The sequence below is a fragment of the Suncus etruscus genome, chromosome 12 (assembly GCF_024139225.1).
Source record: "Suncus etruscus isolate mSunEtr1 chromosome 12, mSunEtr1.pri.cur, whole genome shotgun sequence".
In the NCBI taxonomy this organism is placed as follows: domain Eukaryota; kingdom Metazoa; phylum Chordata; class Mammalia; order Eulipotyphla; family Soricidae; genus Suncus; species Suncus etruscus.
This window is the reverse complement of record NC_064859.1, coordinates 89,615,312-89,637,852: the sequence shown is the minus strand read 5'-3', so window position 1 is coordinate 89,637,852 and position 22,541 is coordinate 89,615,312. Positions and strand designations below refer to the sequence as shown.

General features: G+C 41.5%; 1 protein-coding gene across 1 annotated transcript in view; it reads right to left on the bottom strand.

Moving 5' to 3' along the window:
• NCOA1 (nuclear receptor coactivator 1) overlaps window positions 1–22,541 on the bottom strand; it is a 131,042-nt gene that overhangs the window by 18,287 nt on the left and 90,214 nt on the right. The window contains exons 14-17 of the mRNA XM_049784504.1: window positions 22,028–22,339; window positions 17,536–17,637; window positions 12,498–12,900; window positions 4,619–4,790 (exon numbers count right to left, since the gene is read on the bottom strand). Of these exons, the coding sequence (XP_049640461.1) occupies window positions 4,619–4,790; window positions 12,498–12,900; window positions 17,536–17,637; window positions 22,028–22,339 (989 nt within the window). The remainder of the gene's footprint in view (window positions 1–4,618; window positions 4,791–12,497; window positions 12,901–17,535; window positions 17,638–22,027; window positions 22,340–22,541) is intronic.

Below are 22,541 nucleotides of genomic sequence, written 5' to 3'. Positions count from 1 at the left end.
CATTTCTAACTATTTATGCAAGTTAAAATTTGAGAGGGACTTTATATAATTTTTCACAGCTTCCTGTCACTTATTAAAGATTTTAGCTCTACCTAATTTTTGGGGGGGCCACACCCAGTGATGCTCAGGGGTTACTCCTGGCTATGTGCTCAGAAATCGCTCCTGGCTTTGGGGACCATATGAGACGCCGGGGGTTCGAACCACGGTCTGTCCTAGGCTAGCGCCGACAAAGCAGACACCTTACTGCTCCGTGTGCCACCGCTCTGGACCCTAGCTCTAGCTATTTTCAATGAGCTACAAATTAAAAGGAAATTAGATGCTTATGATATCATGTTTTTATTTCACAAATGATATTTTTAAGGGCTTCAAAGGTATCAAGTCTGAAGATAACTTCCTGTCTTTCCAGTAAGCAAAATGAAAGAACAATTGTATTTTCAGGGGTCTATTTTACTGACTTCCTTCTTCACGACAAAGTTTAGACTGATAAAAGAGTTTATTCAATGGCAGAATGGTATGGAATAAAACTCCAAGTAGATTCAACTTGCAACTTTTCTATTTGAACCTCCTCCCAAATTTTGTGTAATATATAATATACATAACATAAATATACACACACATATATACATATATACACACACACATATATATACATATATATATACATACACGCATATATATATATATACATACATCCAAAGACTTGGGAAAGTCAAATTTCATAGACCCTACAACAAAAACTCAAGCCTGCATTTATATCTATGTATGTGCATGAATGCACTGGAAGTTAGGACTTCAGACATGAGAAATATGTACTCTATCACTGAACAGCACTGCAAACAAGCCAACATTTGAATGGGAATAGGGAATCTTTGCACTTTTTTGCTCAAAAGATGTATATTAAGTTTTTCTCTGTAATAAAGGATAGGCATATAGGAATAAACCAAGCCCTTGCTTTAATAATCTTTAGATTCTAGTTAGATTTGGCAGACTACAAATAAATAGGTTATGTGTCAGCTATTAATAAACTATGATGGGAAATAGAGACCAGAGGTGTGTGGAAAACAGTAGTGTTTGCAAATGATGATAAGGGAGGTTTAATATGACATTTAATCTGTCTGTCTAATAAAGTGACATTTAAGTAGAGACTTGCAGAGGGAACAAACCAAGTGGCTACTGAGGGAAGAACATTCCAGCAGAAGGATTAAAAATGCAAAGGTCCTGAGTTTGCAATGTACTTGGCACAGCTGAGGAACAGAAGAATAAACAGAAGCCAGTGCAGCCAAGTGAATGATGAGAATAGCAGATGAGGTCAGAGAGGTGTCCAAGAGCTGGATTATGTAGGAGTTGGTAGGCTTTATACCGTACTTCGAGTAAGTTGGAAACTCCTGCTTGGAACACATACTTCTGGTTATTATGTGGAGATTAAACTGCAGTGGACTGGAGTGGCAACAGGAGGACAGGAGGTGACAATGGTCTGGGGGAAAGATGATAGTGGCTAGCATAAATGGGTACAAGTGGAACAGAGAAGGGAAAGCTGCTAAGAGACTGATATGATTTGCTGATTTGCTTGATGCAAACTGTAATAGAGATAAGAGTTTGCTTTTGAATAACTGGAAGAATAGAGCTATAACTGACAGGAAAAACAAACAGGAGAAAGTTTTGGAGTTTTGTCATATTACGCTGGTGATACCGTCTAGTCTTCGAAGGAGAGATGTTGATTGGGCAGTTAAGTATATAGTGATTAGGGAGAAAGGTCCTGGAATTTAAATTCAGGTCATAAGCATATAGAAATAGGCCTTTACTGCAATAAGATTGCTTGAAACATCCAGTGGAATGAGCAGATCTAGGAATAAGGTTTTAGGATGAGCTGAGGCCGTCAAAGAGAGGTCAGAGAGATGAGGAAGATCAGGCAGAAAAACTAAGAGGTGAATGGGCCGGGCGGTGGCGCTAAAGGTAAGGTGCCTGCCTTGCCTGCGCTAGCCTTGGACGGACCTCGGTTCGATCCCCCGGTGTCCCATATGGTCCCCCAAGCCAGGAGCAACTTCTGAGCGCATAGCCAGGAGTAACCCCTGAGCATTACTGGGTGTGGCCCAAAAACCAAAAACCAAAAAAAAAAAAAAAAAAAAAAACTAAGAGGTGAAAAGGAAATCTTTTTTTTTTTTTTTTTTTTTTTTTTTTTGGTTTTTAGAGTATACCTGGTGGTTCTCAGGGGTTAATTCAGGTTCTGTGCTCAGAAATTGCTTCTGGCAGGCTTGGGGGACCATGAGTGAGTGGCCTGGGGATCGAACCAGGGTCTGTCCCAGGTCAGCAGCGTGGCAAATGCCCTACTGTTGTGTTAGCACTCTGGCTCCGGGTCATTTTTTTTTAAAAGAGGGAGCTCATCCAAGAACCAAGAAAGAGTAATGTCCAGGTTTGGAAAGAGCTAAGCGGCAAAGTTGTTCAGGCCTGTTGTCCTGAACTTCCTAGTTTGTTTGTTTTGGTTTTTGGGTCACACCCGGCAGCGCTCAGGGGTTACTCCTGGCTCTACACTCAGAAATGGCATCTGGTAGGCTTGGGGGACCATATGGGATGCTGGGATTCGAACCACCATCCTTCTGCATGCAAGGCAAACAAACGCCTTACCTCCATGCTATCTCTCCGGCCCTGGGAACATGTTTTTCATTGAAGAGGCTCTGCACTCAGAAATTGCCCCTGGCATACTGGGACATATGGGATGCTGGGAATCAAACCGGGTTCTTCCTGGGTCAGCCGCACGCAAGGCAAATGCTCTACTGCTGTGCTATCTCTTTGGCCTGAGCTTCCTAGTTTGATCCCAAGTTGTGCCACACAAACATAGACTGTGATCCTGATGTTTCCATGGTTATGATTCCAGGTGCTGTCACCACTATCTTTGGTGCTCCATCACCAAATATAAATATAAATATAAACTTCAGTCCAAAAAAAGAAGGGAATGGGAATGAATAAAAATAAAGGAAATAAAAATAAAAATATATTTAAAAATATGCACAAATGTGTTAATTGGTACTGATGATCATGGCATTTGGGACTATAGAGGGCATCAATGACCTTGATACAGATAGTTTTGGTTGAGTGGTAGGAATGAAAGTCAACTGTCCACTAAGGATGCAGATGAAAAGAAGTGATACATAGTTTACAGAGCAAGAGTTCAGATGGATTTCACTAAGAATTGAGATTTTTGTTTGCTTGGTTTTGAGCCACATCTGATAGAGTACTAAGGAGCTATTCCAGACTTGATGCTTGGGAACTGAGGTGGGATCACTCCCCATAGTGCTTATGAACCATGTGGTAAAAGGGATGGCAGCTGGGGTCTCACCATGATAAGTAAACACAGTAACTCTTTGGGCTTCCAGCCCTATTTTGGATTGGGGGGGTAATTGGGCATTAGAACCAGGACCTCATACATGCAAGGCATATGCTTTACCACTGCCTTAAAATTCCAGTCCTTAGGGAGACTCAATTTTTTTTGTTTGTTTGTTTTTTTGGGTCACACCCGGCAGTGCTCAGGGGTTACTCCTGGCTGTCTGCTCAGAAATAGCTCCTGGCAGGCACGGGGGACCATATGGGAAACCGGGATTCAAACCAACTACCTTTGGTCCTGGATTGGCTGCTTGAAAGGCAAACACCGCTGTGCTATCTCTCCAGGCCTGGGAGACTCAATTTTAATAGGGATTTCCGGGCAAGAGAATATAGGGTATGCCTGGAAAGGAAGTAATAATGATGCACTGAGCAGTGAGTTAAGGAAGCTGGGATTAGAGAGAACATCAAGAAAACTCAATTCTTTTCACATACCACATTGTCAATTCCTTTTCTATATAGTTTACGCACAATCTGCAATGAGAACTACACAGTTTCCAAGAAGAAAGATTTCCTCTCTCACCTTTGAATGAACTTTAAGAGACTATGGTCTTAAGTTTTCAGCTTTAACTGCCTTACTTATTATGTTGTCAGATCAAACAGCTTCCCTGTCATTAGAACCAAGACAAAACCAAATTAAACCTTTATAAAACTCAAATGATGTGTGAAAAGTTCAACAGTCAGAATTTAGGGGAAAATTACTTTAGTGAGGTAATTCTAAGCAAAACGGGCGCAAGATGAGGCCACAGGAAATCTAGAGATTCAAAGCTAGATCAGGCAGACTGACCTGAGAAGTCTTCAAAACCTTTACTGTTCCTAAGAACTCTTTCAAAATACTGAAAAGAGTAAAATTATGTGCTACTGTTTCTACTCTGCTGAATTCTAATGCCTGTCACTTGACTTTAGTTTTTTTTTTAAAAAAGGCTTTTTATAAGGAAAGAAAAAAAGTATTCATTTTCATATCTGTCACTCCTGGAAAAGGACCATTTTCTTCAGGTATGCTGGGGTTAGAATGAAAAGGTGGATAGCTTTAGATCACTTCACTGTTCATACACAAATCTGCTTTTAAAATGACTTGAATATTAAATTTTAAAATTATTATTTTTCCTTCCTGGCAACATGTGATTTAGTTTCCTAAATGTGCAAATGGTAGGAGCCAAAAATCTGTTTAAAATGTGAAGGCATTTAGATGCTGTAGAATAGCAGAGACAATATAGATTAAAAAAAAAATACCCCTCCTTACTTGTTTCCCATTGCCCCCTGCTGCCAGGCCTTCATCTCTGGTGACTGGTACCCGGAAGTGGGCTGAGTTTGCTGAAGCAGAGAGCTCTGAGGAGGCGGGATTGGCATCGGTACCATGGAGTTCCCAGGACTTAGAGATGGAGTAAAATTGGCCTCACCTTGGTGAACCATTCCTGTAAATCGACACAAAATAATTTATACACTATACACAGTACGTTTATTTACCCTTTGTTTTTGACCTGGTGGTGCTTGGGCGACCAGTTGATGCTAAAGATTGAACCCAGGGCGCCCTACCCCAAAACAGGGGCTCCAGTTCTTTGAGCCTATCTCCCTTGCATCTAGACTATAAATGTAAATGAACACCATCAAAGGACAAGAACTCCATAATTATCTAATCATAAAATAGTTCTGCTATCCTATTCAACAATGTTATTTAAGTAGGGAATAAAAACCTTCACTCTCTAAAAATTAAGAGAAAATTTTCAGCACAAACAAATAGATCAATAAGAATATTAAGTAATTAAATAATGAATACTTCCTTCAAAAAGAAAAAAGAAAGAAAAAAGGGGCCGAAGAGAGCATGGAAGTAAGGGAGTTTGCCTTGAATGCAGAAGGATGGTGGTTTGAATCCCGGCGTCCCATATGGTCTCCTGAGCCTGCCAGGAGCGATTTCTGAGTGTAGAGCAAGAGTGACCCTTGAGCGTCACCAGGTGTGACCCAAAACAAATAACACAAAATACTTTTTTTTTTTTGAGGGGGTAGAGAAATGCCCATCCCCCACATTAATGGCTGACTCCTGGCTCTGTGTAGAGGAATTACATCTAGTGGGGCTCAGGGGACTATATGCTGTGTTAGGGATTGAAGCCAACTCAGTTGGGTGCAAAGCGAGTACCTTTTTTTTTTTTTTTGGGCCACACCCGGCGGTGCTCAGGGGTTACTCCTGGCTGTCTGCTCAGAATAGCTCCTGGCAGGCATGGGGGACCATATGGGACACCGGGATTCAAACCAACCACCTTTGGTCCTGGATCAGCTGCTTGCAAGGCAAACGCCGCTGTGCTATCTCTCCGGGCCCTGCAAAGCGAGTACCTTAACTTCTGTATTATCTCTCTGCCACCTGGAAGAATACTTTCACGCCATTAGGAAGCTGACTTGGGTACCAAGATATAAATAATCTTAACATTCTACTTTTTGGCTTACATAAAATTATTATTATCATTTTCAGGTTTGGGCTCATACCCTGTGGTGCTTACGGCAATTCTTGGTTCCAGGCTCAGGGGACAGTATATGGTGCCAGGGATAAAGTCTGTGTCACTTGTACAACATGTACCTCAACTCCCTGCTCTACCTTTATGGTCCCTTACATAAATTTTAGGTGATTAAAAACATACACGAGTGTACATGACAGATAAGAAATGAAATGGAAACCAAGAAAGCTTTGCTAGTTACACCTCGGTCATCTCTGTGGACTCATTTCCTGTCATATTTTTCTAAAGCTTTATTGAGATACAATATAGTTAATAATATTAACTGTACTACTGAACTTAGAATTCAATTTAAGTTTACAGTTGTGGAGCTATCATCACAATTGAATATATTTTGGCTACCCTCAAAGTCCCTTGTGCTTTCCGATTCCCACCGTTAGCCTCAGCTAACTTTCAGCTACTTTCTATCTCTAGATTATACCAGTCACTAATTTTTTTCTTTTTTGGGGTCACACTTGTTTGACACTCAAGGGTTACTCCTGGCTATGCACTCAGAAATCGCTCCTGGCTTGGGGGACCATATGGGACACCGGGGGATCGAACCTCAGGCCATCCTAGGCTAGTGCTTGCAAGGCAGACTTACCTCTAGTAGCACCATTCTGGACTATTTTCATAAAATTGAACACATATGATCTTGTGTCCTCTTTTTGTCACTTAAAGGTTATGAGTTGCAACCGTCTCGCTGTTAGAGTGTGTGTGTGTGTGTTTTATTCCGGCTTTTGGGCCACATTTAGAAGAGCTCAGGGCTTACTCTTGGCCTTGAGCGCAGGAATCACTTTTGGCAGTACTTGGGGCACCATCTAGTATGCCAAGAACAAACTGGGTTAAACATGGTCAAAGCAAGAGCCCTAACTACCATCTTCTCAGTCAGGGACAAGTTGGTTTTTTCTTTTCAAAAAAGTTTTAAAACACTTATTTTTTTACTCCACTTCTTTTTTTCTTTTTTGGTTTTTGGGCCACACTCAGTGACACTCAGGGATTACTCCTGGCTATGTGCTCAGAAATTGCTCCTGGCTTGGAGGACCATATGGGATGCCGGGGGAGAGAACTGCGATCAAATCTAGGATCATCTGGGGCCGGGCGGTGGCGCTAGAGGTAAGGTGTCTGCCTGCCTGCACTAGCCTTGGACAGACCGACCGAGGTTCGATCCTCCGGCGTCCCATATGGTCCCCCAAGCCAGGAGCGACTTCTGAGCGCATAGCCAGGAGTAACCCCTGAGCGTCACCGGGTGTGGCCCAAAAACCAAAAAAAAAAAAAAAAAAAAAAAAATCTAGGATCATCTGTCCTAGGCTAGCGTGTGCAAGGCAGATATCTTACCGCTTGTGCCACCGCTCTGGCCTCAACTCCAATACAAAATAAAGATTATTAGCCATTATTGTACTGAAAAAAACCAACTAACCATAAACACAAGGGTTTAGCTTTATTAATTTACTAATAAATTTATTAATTTGTTTTTACTTTGTTGTTATTTTGGGCCATATTAGGCAGTACTCAGAAATACTCAGAGTTGGGGTACCAAATGGAATGCTGGGGATCAAACCTAGGCTGGTTGGGTGCAAGGCAAATGACCTATTCACTGTACTATCATTCTGGCCCTAACCTTGTTTTTACTGAAATATTAGGCTTCTGGACATTTCTTTGTGGCCTTATCTCATGTTATACTACCTATGTTTTCCCTATCAGAGGACTCAATTTTAGCAGAAAGAACCACCTATGAACAATGAACAGGAAAGGTTAGGTAACAGGTCTAATCCAAGTCCTACCACAATAGAAGACTGATTTCTTGGTGAGACAGATCTAATTCCTTTTAGTTTAAAACTTTCTTTCTTTACCAAATCTGTGATAAGTTGTACCATGAATAGCACTACAGCCATTGGGAAGCAGCAAGGAGAAACAGGACCAGGTTTCCATTCACTTATCTCATTAAGAAGACATTGAGCAGGGCTGGAGCAGTGGCGCTGACGGTAAGGCGTCTACCTTGCCTGCGCTAGCCCAGGATGGAACCACAGTTCGATCCCCTGGCAATCCATATGGTCCCCCAAGCCAGGAGCAATTACTGAGCACATAGCAAGGAGTAAGCCCTGAGCATCACAAACCCCAAAAAACAATAAAAAAAAAGAAGACATTGAGCATTGACACTCCACCAGAATATGGTGCTAAGCACTTGTGAAACAAATCAGACTTTACTCACTCCAAAAACCCAACCCCAGTAATTAAAAAAAAAAAAAGCTGTAAAATAAGATTACTTGAGTACTTACAATTGAGAGCATCATTAAGACTCACAGTGGTCATAACTCCCAAAGAAGGAACAAGTAAGAATGAGTCAGGCGAGGGAACACTATTTATTTGTGTTTTTATGTTTGTTTGTTTTTGAGCCACCCGGTGTCACTCAGGGGTTATTCCTGGCTCTGCACTCAGAAATCACTCGGGCAGGCTCAGGGACCATATGGGATGTTGAGAATCGAGCGGGGTCCATTGCAGCTCAGCCGCAGGCAAGACAAACACCCTACCGCTATGATATCGCTCCAGCTGGGGAACAATATTTAAACAAAGAATACAGGATATACATAAGGTCCTGAAGTAAAAGAGCAAGGTATATATTCTAGCTTGGAATTAGAGAAGCTTGTTGCAGTAGGAACATTGAGATATAGAGAGAAAAGGAAGTGGACTGAGAATCTAGTTTTCTACAAGTGGCTTTGGAGCACTGGTGGAAAATTCAAGCATGTCTATCCAGCAGGCAGCAGTATGCAGGAGCCAAGAGCTAATGGGTTAGAGATGGACAGCAGAGTTGCTGGCCTATGAGGTCACTGAGTAGCAGTAAAAGGCATCACTCAGGGTGTTTACTGTGATGTATAAAAGAAGAGCTTGAAATAGGCTTTGAGGAATTCATACAGTTCTCTTATTTGCCCATTACCACAGAATGAAATAAAAGTACTGTTCCATTTAGTTCTTGTGTACTTACCATTATGGCATGACAATCTAGAAAAATTTTGTCTTCATAAATAAAAGGTAGGGCCCGGAGAGATAGCACAGCGGCGTTTGCCTTGCAAGCAGCCCATCCAGGACCAAAGGTGGTTGGTTCGAATCCCGGTGTCCCATAAGGTCCCCCGTGCCTGCCAGGAGTTATTTCTGAGCAGACAGCCAGGAGTAACCCCTGAGCAACGCCGGGTGTGGCCCAAAAACCAAAAAAAAAAAAAAAAGAAAGAAATAAAAGGTAACAACATTCTCTGACATTACCCACATTCCTTCATTTATATTGGAAGTACATTAACTTGAAAGATACCAAAGTAAAAGAACAAAGCAAAGCTAAGTAAGATAGCTGTCCTTTGGGTTTGCTGTCACCATTTAACAGAGATCAACAAACTCTGCAAATGGTCAAGAGTAAATGCTTTCAGTTCTAAAGCAGATTAACTGGGTTATTTATTTGGGATATTCTCCAGCAATAATCAGGGTTTACTTCCTTGCTCTGAGCTCAGGGACCACTTCTGGAGTGGGCAGGAGACACGTGAAATCCAGATTGACTGAGTGTGAGGCCAGCACCTTACCTTACTGTATTATCTTTCTGGACCTAATCATAGGGTTTTTGAAACTAACTGTTATGTGAAACCAACCAAAGACGATATATAAGTGAATGAGTATGCCATATATATATATGGTGACTTTTTCTTTTGTTTTGGAAAGATCATCTGCATCAAAACCTGGTATTAACACATTCTACCAGGTCATGTTAGAATGAGTCTATGGCAAGGAACCCTGGAAGAAATGAAAAAAAAATTGCATCTTTAAATGTTTGTATATTCTCCAGAAAAATAAATTCCAGCCTACTAATTTGAAGAAGCAAATGGAAGATCTGACTGAGAATGTGGCCATTTCATTTCATCCTCTAACTGAAGGACAGCACTGTTCTTTCTAATGTTCTCAGTTTTTAGATTTTTTGCTTGCTGGATGAATGTTGACTTTATCAAAGAAAAATTCTTGTTTGTTGTGAAAAGTATTTTTTGTCAATTAAAAGAAAAGTCCTGATATCAGAGACAGATCACTTGTGGTGGCACACCTGGCTTTCCTGCTGGGGCAGAAGAAAGCTCTACCCATTGTTGCCCGTCTCAAACCCTGTGCTCCATAGTGACAGGTAGCGCATACAAGAATACCTGCTACTCCTAAAGGGAGCACGTCAGATTCAACAGAGGGTGGTGTTGGAAGCACAGCCCTCCCCCGAGGTAGATCTGACAAGGCAGAAGGGCAAAAGAGGGTGTTTCCCTTTCTTGGCTTTCCTGAGAAGAGCTGTCACAGAGCAGGACTGAAAATAGATATTACTTAAAAAAAAAAAAAGAATCTTTGAGGAGTTAATATTTGTCTTACTGGTAGGTAGGTGCTTTCTCCCCAGTGAATGAGATCAAACTCTTGATGTGAGGCTCTGCAATCAGTATCATGAATGCTACTAAAAATGGATTTGCCGTTTGGGCGAGACTGCCACTTTGGAAAAGGCACAAGGAAACAGAAAACAATATGTCCTTGATTGCTGATGGAAGTTCTTTTATAGGATAAAGTGAAGAGACCTTGTTAAAGGATCTTTTTTTCTGTACATACACATACAAAAAAATGTAAGACACATAGTAATATAATTCATTTGAAGACACTTCCTCAGACAATCTTCTAAGTAAATTATGAATTTATAATGCTTTTCTTGTTCACAGAGACAGTGTCAGAGATATATCTGCCAAAAATGACTTCATTGTCTTGAGGACAAAGAGACTGATGTGGCATAATTTTGATTAGAATGCTTAGAGAATTCTGCTGCAATCTGACACAACTCTCCCTAGCTACTTAATTTAATAGTCAAAGGATTCTAGCACTTATTGCCATCAGAAAGAAGGTCTAAAATTGAGTTAGTTGTCAAATTTGATAAGCATATTGCCATGTCAAAAATCCCTATGTTATTTCATTTTATTCAAATCAAATAGCAGTCTTCTCATTGAAATTCATTCTTAAGCAAACTTAAATTTACCTCTTCTTTCACTTATAAAACCAAAGGATTTATTTCCATTTTTCTCCAGGAATCTTCTATTAACTTTGTATCAAAGTTTGATTAAATGTAGTGGAGAAATCATGTATTTTTTATTGCTACTATTGATTAGAATCTCCAAGTGCAAGAAGATGTCATGAGTGAAGAATAGAGTAGGGAAGAAAAACAGGGAATATGAAAGAATGAAAAATAAAACGTTTGCAAGCCAGAAAACTGACTTGTAAAGCAGAGGAATGACAGCATATACATCCAGGTAAAATAGCGTGGAGGCATCAAGGACATACTTTGTGAAGATTCATGATTTTTACATAATTGATTAAAACCTTTAACATATTGAAAAACTGTAAGCAAAATGTGAGTTAAAGTACTTATAAAGAGGGCTTTCATTAGCTTTCTATACAGATTCATGAGAAAAATAAGGAAATAAGAAAATGTGCTTTGCAGCAAAATATAAGACATGTTTGATTCAGTGGTCAAGGAAAGAACTTAAGGGATTAGAGTTCAAACTGTGCTTGCACAAGGCCCAAGTTAAACTCCCAGCAACACATTGCACCTCACGTTCTTCTAGAATGGAATGGAGTCCTGGTGGGTCCCAGCACTGCATTTGTGGGCAAGACATTACCAGGCCTGAGCGCCTGACTGTTGGCAATAGTACTACCACGCTGAAACCAGCAGAGTAGGCTCAGGATCCTGAATCCAGCTGGGGAGGTGCCCCAACTGACAAGAGTTTCATAGAGATTCCCTCTAACTTTATCATCTTAGTTATCAAAGAGATCTAAATCTAACACAGGCTTCAAAGTCAGAAAACTGGGTTCTACCATTTGGTACCCCAAGTACTACAAGGAGATGACCCTGAGCAGTGCACCAAGACCACTGTGGTTATGACCCCCCTACAATTAAGCATGACTGGGTCACTACCCAATCACCAGTAGTCACGGTGTCTACTCCCATTTAATATCCAATTAATATAAAAGCCATACATACCCCCCAAAAAACCCATAAAATAAAACCTCAAAAACCTGGGGCAGGGGCTGGAGCAATAACACAGAGAGTAGGGTGTTTGCCTTGCACATGGGCAACTTGGTTCGATCGCTGGCATCTGATATGGTCCCCTGAGCCTGCCAGGAGTGATTTCTCAGTATAGAGCCAGGAGTGACCCTTAAGTGCTGCTGGGTGTGGCCCAAAACCCAAAAACAAAAAACCTGGTACAGATGAGATAGTACAGCAGGTGGAGCAGTTGCTTTGCAAGTGGCCAATCTGGGTTCGACCCCCAATACCTGATATGGTTCTCCAATCCTCATGAATATTATACCTGAGTAGAAAGATAGGAGTAAGCCCTGGGTACTGCCTAATATGACCCACACAAACCCACACCAACAGTAAGAAATCAGCCAAAGAAAATAAGGCCAAGAAGTCTCAAACCACTCAACCACTTAGTGGCCAGAACTGAGTTAGGAGCCTGGATCTCCTAACTCCCATGTTAGCCTCTCTTATTCAGACTCTGGTCTCAGTGCCACTGGACATCAATGAACATGGAAAAGGATCTCTGCCTGCCTGGAGCACCTGTAAATGACATGTCCCATGGATCCCCATACCTGATCCGGGATACTGGAAGACATTCTGCTGCATCTGTGGGCTGATCCCGGTGCCAAACTGTCCTCCCATGTTTCCTGCCATGCCTCTGTTTACCATGCTGTTGCGGTTGGCCAGGGCTGCCTCAGGATTTGCTGCCAGTTGTGAAAATGGGCTGGTAGAAGCAGGGGGTGTTCCTGGGTTTGTACCATAGTTTGGCGGGTAGGGGAACTGCTGTGGAGCACCCTGAGGAAGACGGGGGTTCCCCATTTGAACTGGCAGTCCAGAGGCGGGAGGCAAGTTGTTCCCAAAGCTCTTCTGCCTCATGAGCATGGCTCGCTGTTGCTGGATTAACTGATTCTGCCGGTGCTGCTGATTGAACAGTTCCCGGTGGCGTTGTGCCAACATATGGGCATTCAGTGGTGGCTGCAAGGGAGGGACAAGAAAAAATTATCCCTTGCTTATTATTATTATCATAAGGATTCCTTGTCTTAGAAAGTTCACTGAGGGGCCTGAGAGATAGCATAGAGTAAGGCATTTGCCTTGCATGCAGAAGATCAGTGGTTCAAATCCCAGCATCCCATATGGTCCCCCGAGCCTGCTAGGAGCGATTTCTGAGCATAGAGCCAGGAATAACCCCTGAGCACTGCTGGGTGTGATCCAAAAACCAAAAAAAAAAAAAAAAAAAAAAAAAGTTCACCAAATAAAGCCTAGTAGTTGGGGGGGCAACAAAGAAGGTAGCTGTTACCACTGTGCAAAGGCAACTAAAAGAGAAAGAAGCAAAAATCTCAAATAATCATCATAGGGGAGAAAAGAAATTAAGTGTATTTCAGATAAAAGGTAGCTGAAAAGTGTCAAAACTGTATCTGTCACTTAGAGCAACTTAAACTCAAATTCCCAATTAATGAAGTCTCATACAACTAACTATAGAAGCCATAGATTGTTTATGCTTATTAGAATTTAAACAGATGTCATGAAAACTGCTAAGACATAAAAAAATCATAAAAAAGGGGAAAAGGAATGTGTCTGATATATTCTATCTTATCTAACATTAGGTTACACTTCTTTCTCATTTCCAAAAGCTGGCTCTATTTCCATTATAGAGCAACCTACTTTCTCCCTTTTCTCACTGAGATAATTTATTCTTATTTATAAATATGAAATATTATTATAGGTGATTTAAGGTTTTCCACATTATACTTTTCGGTAGTTTCCAAATTATGTATAATGAAAATGCACTGTCCTTATGCTGTAAGAGGAGAACAACCTGCAAATACCATTTAAATAAAAAAGAACTAGGGGCCAGAGTGGTGGAGCAAGAGGTAAGGTGTCTGACTTGCCTGTACTAGCCTGGGACGGACTGTGGTTTGAACCCACAGCAACATTATGGTCCTACAAGCCAGGAACGATTTCTGAGCGCATAGCCAGGAGTAACCCCTGAGCTGTCACCGGGTGTAGCCCAAAAAAAAAAAAGAACTTGAACTAGGATCTAATGTAGATAGAAGAAATAGATATAATAAATCTATTAGATCTAATTATCTAGAAATAGATCTAATAGAATCTAATGCCAAGTTATCTAAAAAAGGCAACAAAATAATATTTATTTATATCATAGGTGATAGGCTTATTTATATCATAGGTGAAGCAATAAAATTGAAACTTGTTTAGAAAGATGTGAGGGGAAGGCTGGAGTGATAGCACAGTGGCAGGGCATTGCCTTGCATGTAGCTGACCAGGGATGGACTCGGGTTCGATTCCTTGCATCCCATATGGTCCCCAGAGTCTGCAGCAGTGATTTCTGAGCGCAGAGCCAGGAGTAACCAACCCCTAAGTGCACCACCGTTGTAGCCCAAAAGCCAAAAAAAAAAAAAAAAAAAAAAAAAAAATATGTCAGGGGAAACAGAGTGGAACAAAGAGGTAAAGAAACAGAGACTTGCAAACAGCCGATCCAGGACCTAACGTGGTTGGTTCGAATCCCGGTATCCCATATGGTCCCCCGTGCCTGCAAGGAGCTATTTTTGAGCAGATAGCCAGGAGTAACCCCTGAGCACTGCCGGGTGTGGCCCAAAAAAACCAAAAAAAAAAAAAAAAAAAAAAGAAGAAAATAATGAAAGAAAAAATAAACAGAGACAAGAAAGCAAGATATTGTTCAAGGGAAAACTGGGCTTAATGAGCGAGTCTACTGTCGTAACTTCTACGAGTCAGAATGTCAGTAAGTAGGGGCCGGCGAGGTGGCGCTAGAGGTAAGGTATCTGCCTTGCAAGTGCTAGCCAAGGAAGGACCACGGTTCGATCACCTGGCGTCCCTTATGGTCCCCCCCAAGCCAGGGGCAATTCTGAGCACTTAGACCAGGAGTAACCTCCGGAGCATCAAATGGGGTGGCCCGAAAAACCAAAAAAAAAAAAAAAAAAAAAAAAAGAATGTCAGTAAGTAGGTGCTTACTTTCTCCCTTGCCCCCTCAGGAAAAGTGGGCAGTAGCCCTCGAGAGGGAACCAGTGTCAGATCCAATAGTGGTTGGTGTGTGTGGGTATGGGTGGGAGGGGAGGCATGTGATGTTACATTTGAACTCAGGGCTTCCACATGCACAGAATACACAAAGAATTTGATCTATTGCCTGGGCCCTAGGCCAAGTATTCAATAGCTAGAATATGAAAGGAAGAAGATGTGGTAAATTTAATCTGATATCAATTTTTGATCTAACTTACAAAGGAACATGCTATACGAAGATTCATTTTGAGGATCTGATTAACACAGCTCTGTTAAATTAAGTTCTACTGGCATTGCTGGGAACAGAGCTCAATGGTAGAGCACTTGTTTTGTATGTATGTTGCCCTGTGCAGTCACACCACCACCCCTGCAAATTATACTTAAAGTTGGGCAGTTGGTGTTGGGCCACAACAAGAGTGCTCAAGGCTTATTCCTGGATCTGTGTCACTGGGTTGCTCATGGGACCATAAGTGATGCCAGGGACAGAATTATAATCAATTGGATGCAGGCACACACCTTTACCTCTGTACTAACTTTCCACCCCTTTACTTGCAATTTAGATTATAGTGAACCATCAATCTAGAAGAAGTGGTGAATATACAGAATTCCAAAAGTGAGAATATTGTTTCCTTCTTTTTTTTAGGGGGTGGGCAGTTTTGGGCCACACTCAGCAGTGCTCAGGGGTTACTCCTGGCTCTGTGCTAAGAAATCACTACTGGCATGGTTGGGTGGACCATATGAGATTCTGGGAATTGAACCGGGTCTGTCCCAGGTCAGCTGTGTGCAAGGCAAATGTCCTACCACTATAATATTGCTCCAACCCATTTCCTTCTATCTTAACCCTTGGAAGTACTAACTGCTAAGGAGATTTCTGAGACAGAGACACTAACGATTGTATCAGTGATAACAGCAATATTTGTGCACTGCCAACATTTTCCACTGTGATGAGAGTTGATTTAGTATTGCCCCAAATCTATATGGGTCTATTTTACGAAGAAATAAGAAGTTTTTTTTATGAATCTTTTCCCAAATGTTTATGTCAACTTGGGTAACAAAAGTGGTTGAAGTAGGTTTACTCTTCAAGCCCAAATTCTCTCTTGAAAAGGAATCGTGCTTGCTTGGATGTTTCTTTGCAGCTTGTGTTCTCTCAAATACATTTTCCTTCTTTCTCACCGCACAGATCTAAGTAAGTTTCCATTAAAAAAAAAACTATCGGGGCCGGGCGGTGGCGCTGGAGGTAAGGTGCCTGCCTTACCTGCGCTAGCCTAGGAGACGGACCGCGGTTCGATCCCCCGGCGTCCCATATGGTCCCCCAAGCCAGGAGCGACTTCTGAGCGCATAGCCAGGAGTAACCCCTGAGCGTAACCGGGTGTGGCCCAAAAACCAAAAAAAAAATAATAAAAAAAAACAAAAAAAACAAAAAAACTATCTTCTTCACTTTCTAAGAAGTGGTTGATGTAAAAACACTCAAGCATGTACTATCTGGAGGAGATACATTTTCCTTCTTTCTCACCGCACAGATCTAAGTAAGTTTCCATTAAAAAAAAAACTATCTTCTTCACTTTCTAAGAAGTGGTTGATGTAAAAACACTCAAGCATGTACTATCTGGAGGAGTTAAACAGACTAAAAACAGAAAAGAAAACCCATGTGATAGACTCTCACTGGACTTTATCCACTATTTATCCCATTGTTTAATTGATGAGTGGAAGGAAAGAAGGAATAGTAGATATCATATAGAAAGGAACCCAGTTCCTTTTGTTTAAAGTTCCAGTGGCTCTAGGTTCATATTCATTTTAAATAATCAATAATTGTAAAATGGAGGGGGGCGCGGAGGGATAACACAGCAGTAGGGCGTTTGCCTTGCAAGCAGTTAACCCAGGACCAACTGTGGTTTGAATCCCGGCATCCCATATGGTCCTCTGTGCCTGCTGGTAGTGATTTCTGAGCAAAGAGCCAGGAGTAACTCCTGAGCGCCGCAGGGTGTGCCCCCCCCCAAAGAAGTAAAATAGGGGGTCGGAGAGATAGCATGGAGGTAGGGTGTTTGCCTTGCATGCAAAAGAATGGTGGTTCGAATCTTGGCATCCCATATGATCCCTCAAGCCTGCCAGGAGTAATTTCTGAGCATAGAACCAGGAATAACCCCTGATCGCTGCCGGATGTGACCCAAAAACCAAAACCAAAAACCAAAATTGTAAACTAGGGTGCTTGGATGCAGCAAAGAACACAAGGCAGTTAAGAGAATTTCACACAGTGACTGGTTTTAGTTTCCAATCTTAGCTAATTCAGTAGAACATAAGCATTTTCTACTCAGAATGCTGAGTAGAACAGTTGACTGTGTAATGGTCAACACTGCTGAGTATGTAACGGCAATGACGATAGAAGTAATGAGAACCCCCAGTTTTAGATCAAATAGCAGGAAGCAGTGTCACAGCACATGACAAATTCTGGAAGAAAATAACACACACACACACACATTTATTAAAAGACAACTCAGTTAAATTAAAAGGCACTCAGTACTTTAATAAACATGTTTTGGGTTAGAGAAGTACTAATACGGTCTGGATTTCCATTACCTGAGGTGTAATTTGCTGTTGCATGCTAGATCTCATATTCATGCCAGCGGGAGCACTCGCTGCAAACTGGTTCAAGATAGCTTGCCGATTTTGGTGTATCAACTAGAGAAAGATGGAAAACCTATTATAGTTCATAGAAATATGGAGAATGGGTCTTTAGAATTAAAGGTTTTTTTAAATGTGGGGCTGGAGAGATAGTACAACTGACAGCGTTCCTGTCTTGCATATAGCTGACAGGATATCTAATTTTGCTCATGAATATCTTGTTTTTAAATTTTTTGCTGTTGTTGTTGCTTTTGTGGACCACACCCCACAGCACTGAGGGGTTACTCCAGTTCTGTGATCAGAAATCATTCCTGGCAGGCTTGGGTACCATATAGAAGGCTGGGGATCAAGCCAAGGTCGTCTGGCCGTGTTCAAGGCAAACGCCTTACCCACTGTGTATTGCTCTGGCCTGAATTCTAAATACCTTATATATGGCACCTCAAGCTCTTCCAGGAGTGATTCCTGAGTGCAGACTCAAGAGCACTGCCAGAAGTGGCTCCCAAACAAAAACAAAGGAAAAAGGAAGTGTGGGCTGTAGCAAGAATACAGAGAGTCAGGTGATTGCTTCACACATAGCCAACTCCAGTTTGATCCTCAGCATCGGAGAAGGCTCCCCACAGTTGCCAGGAGTGATCCCTGAGTGCAGAGCTGGAATAAGCCCTAAGCACCACCAAAACAAGAAAATGTGAAAAATTTTCTCCACATTTATCTGTCACATTCTTTTCAGAAATGTAACAATACCAAATAGGACAGGGTATTTTTAGAGGCAGAATATATATGTACATATATAGTTGTATATACTGAATTTTTTGTTTGTTTTTGGGCCATATCCAGAGGTTCTCAGGGCTTACTCTTGGCTCTGTGCTCAGAAATCACTCTTGGAAGGCTTGGGGGATCATATGGGATGCCGAGGATTGAACCCGATTCCACCCAGGGTCATTTGCGTGCAAGGCAAACACTCTACCACTGTGCTAATGCTCCGGTCCCGATTGTTGTATAACTTGGAGAGGAAAGAAACATCAACCTAGGTCTTAAACACTATAATAAAAATTAAATATAAAATCACAGCATATTCTACAAAGGTCTGGGAGATGAATACAAAAGTTGAGGCAGTTCCAATTTGAAGGGTCCTGATTTGATGGAAACATATTTGGAGATTACCCAATGTGATTTCATTAGAGAAAATTATGTAAGAAGCAAATGGTCTGAGAAAATGGACTATTTATTTAATGAGAAGAAGTAATTACTTTAGGCCAGCATTTCCCAAATTGGTGTTCTAAAGAACATTGTTCTGTAGGATATTAATAGATGTGCCAGGAAAATCGCATGCTGTGCTGTATGTATGAAGTACTGGGAGCGAACAGTCATACGAGGTTAAACAGATTTCTTTATAGCAGCAAAGCTATGCATCTTTAATTGGTCAAAGTACATGAAGTGGACCTACTATCCAATGTACTGAGTACAAATCTTTTTTCTTACATAGAGCCATATACATTTTTCTCCTTAGTAATGTCATAGAACATAAGACTGCTTTGTAAGCTGCAGCTTATGTTAAGGCTGGTTACAGGCCTTAATTTTTTCAGTTAATCAAATAGGCATTCTTGGGGCTGAAGACATGGCATGGGGGTGGGGCATTTGCCTTTCATGCAGAAGGACGGTGGTTTGAATCCCAGCATTCCATGTGGTCCCGAGCCTGCCAGGAGAGATTTCTGAGCATAGCAGAGCTAGGAATAACCCCTGAGAACTGCCGGGTGTGACCCAAAAACAAACAAACAAATAAAAAAAAATAAAATAGGCATTCTTATAAGGGTCCCTATCAGGTTTGGCCTCTGCTTAGACTCTGCTTTGAGCCCCTACCGATAACCCCCAGGTGGCCTGCGAAAATATCATTGGGTATAGTCCTAGAGGCTTCTTATTAACGCAGGGTCTATGCAGTAACCCAGAAGTGATATTTCTCTATGTAAAATCTATAGCATTAAGAATTTCTTTTTTTTGGGGCCGGGTAGGTGGCGCTGGAGGTAAGGTGTCTGCCTTGCAAGCGCTAGCCAAGGAAGGACCGAGGTTCGATCCCCCGGCGTCCCATATGGTCCTCCCAAGCCAGGGGCGATTTCTGAGCACATAGCCAGGAGTAACCCCTGAGCGTCAAACGGGTGTGGCCCAAAAACCAAAAAAAAAAAAAAAAAAAAAAGAATTTCTTTTTTGGTTTTGAGGCCACACCTGATGGTGTTTGGGGCTACTGTGAGCTCTGCCAGTGGTGCTGAGGGAACCACACAGCTTTTGACAGGGCATCAAACAAATCTGGGCCTCCTACAGGCAAAGCATGAGCACTGGTCAGTCTCTTTGGCCCCAAGGATTTCTTGCTCAAAAACACTGGAAAATTCAGCAGTCCCCTCCCTCCATGGGTAAAAGGCCAAGGTCTTTCACCATGGTCCAAAAGAAAATAATGGCCACTGATACTTCCCAGTTAGTCTGGTCCAGGTTGGTCCCTCTGTTCCCTTCTCAGAAATGGGGCTGGTGGTGCAGATTCACCTTCCTACATGAACATGATCTACTGCAGATGAATGCCACCCCCTATACCCTCTAATAGAAATGGCCCAGCTCTCTGACTTAACCATATCAGATATCTAAACTACCTGATTTGTTTGTTATCTATAAATCCTGGACCACACGGACACTTCAATACCTTACAGTAGTGTCATAGAAAATCTGATGAGAAAGACATACAAATTTACTTACCTCAGTGAGCCTAAATAGTACCACAGAAAGCTCAATTACAGCCTGGTAAATCCTTAGATACTGACTTTAGGAACACCATGGAGAGCTAGAACAATCTTTTCAGATGAAAAATGCGTTGATCTAAGTTTTGATATGCCACTTGCCTTTTGTTATAATAACCAATATACAGTCCATTTGTTTGTGTGTGCATGGATGCAGGCTATGGTGGTGGTTGGGAAATTGGGGACACTGGTGGAACAGGTGTTTGAATATTAAATGCCTAAAAAAACTATTATAAACAATTTGGTGAATCGGTTAACTGGCTGTGCTATGACTCTGTCCCCTCTGTTTCTTTTGTTGTTGCTTTTCGTTTTTGAGACACACGTAGTGATGCTAAGGGCTCATTTAAAAAAAAACAAGTGGGGCCGGGAAGGTGGCGCTAGAGGTAAGGTGTCTGCCTTGCAAGCACTAGCGTAGGACGGGACTGCTGTTTGATCCCTTGGTCCCTGGTGTCCCATATGGTCCCTCCAAGCCAGGGGCGATTTCTGAGCACATAGCCAGGAGTAACCCCTGGGTTTGGGTGTGGCCCAAAACCCAAAAACAACAACAACAACAACAACAACAAGTAAATAAATCCTATTTGGTTTTATTTACTATTACGTTTCAAACTGTATACAAGTAGGACTGGAGCAATAACACAGCAGGTAGAATGTTTGCCTTGCATGAGGCCAACCCAGGTTTGATTTCCAGCATCTGGTATGGTCCCATGCGTCTGCCAGGAGTGATTTGTGAGCGCAGGGCCAGGAGTAACCCGAGTGCCCATAGAGTGACCCCAAAACAAAACAAAACAAAAATTTAAAATAAGACCTAAATATAAGTAAAAAATGTCTAGAAGGAATCGTCAAATGGAATAATTAAAGAAAAGCATGAAAATCATAATGTAAAGATTAAGTCAAATTTCTCCTTCCAGCTAATGATGCAGCAATATGGTCCAAAATAATCCTTCCACCTTACCATGAAATAAATATACAAACAAAATACATGAAACCAAAATTCTCATATGTTCACATATAGCACAGGATATAATTTTTGAGGGACAGGAAGCAGTAAGATAAGCTCTATGATTTTGAGAATAAGCTCAAAAGAACTGGAGAGGGTTCTTCAACAACGGAGCATCCAATGAGCAAATGGAGGAAACTCCTCAAGGCTAAAAACAGCAGACAGACTATCACATCAAAACTTACAGAGGCCCAGGAACATATATTTCTTAATAATCAAAGGAGAAAAAAGGCAATGGGTAACATTTTTAAGAGGGAATGTCTTCTGTAGTGTAAGTTGGATGTTAGTCTATCTCTAGCTATCAAACTATCCATTTCTCTATTCCTTGTCCTTTACATTTACTTGTTTTATTTTAGTTGCCCATTTGTTTTTAAACAGATTTTCTTAGGATTCATTAAAAACAAAACCAACCTCAAGAAACAGATGCAATTTTGCCCCTCATCTCACTCAAATGTTCAGGCACAGTGTTAATGAGAGGCTTACAATTCCTGTATTTAGAAGGAAGTGTTTAAATTAAAAAAAAAAAATTGGAGGGAAGGTGACGCTAGTGATGAATTGGTATTGGAACATTGAATGCCCAAAACAACTATATTATAAACAACTTTGTTTGCCACAGTGCTTAAATAAAGTATAATTTAAAAAAAAGTATAATCTGCTAAACCAGGGCACTCACCTGCTGCTGTCCCTGTAATCGCTGTTGAAGCTGAAGTCGAAGTTGGTTGGGTGCAGCTGGAGGTCTGTTTAGAGTTTGCCTGGGCTGCATGCCCATGCCTGGTGGAAAAGCACCTCGGGGAGGTGTCACTTGAACAGGCATAGTCCCCAGGGAAGGTTTTTGCCTGACCATGCCTTGGAAAGGACTCGAGAGATTGGCAGTAGGTGAAGGAGAGGAATAAGGCTGGGAATAAAGGTTGGGCCTTTCATCCATCATTAGAGGAGGTGTTGCTTGTTGTGGTGGAAACCTCTCTAATACATCTAATCCACCACCCTGTCAAAAAATAGAACATGTGCAAATCAATTTCTGTCAAGGTAATACTAGCTTTTTTCTAAGTTTAAGTCTGAGACCATTTTCTCTCTAGAATGTTTTATCATAATATATTTATCATGTCACTCTCTGAAAGTTTGCTACATTTAGGAATCATGAATATATTTTTCGAGGTACAGATTAAGATATTTAAAATCTCGGGCCC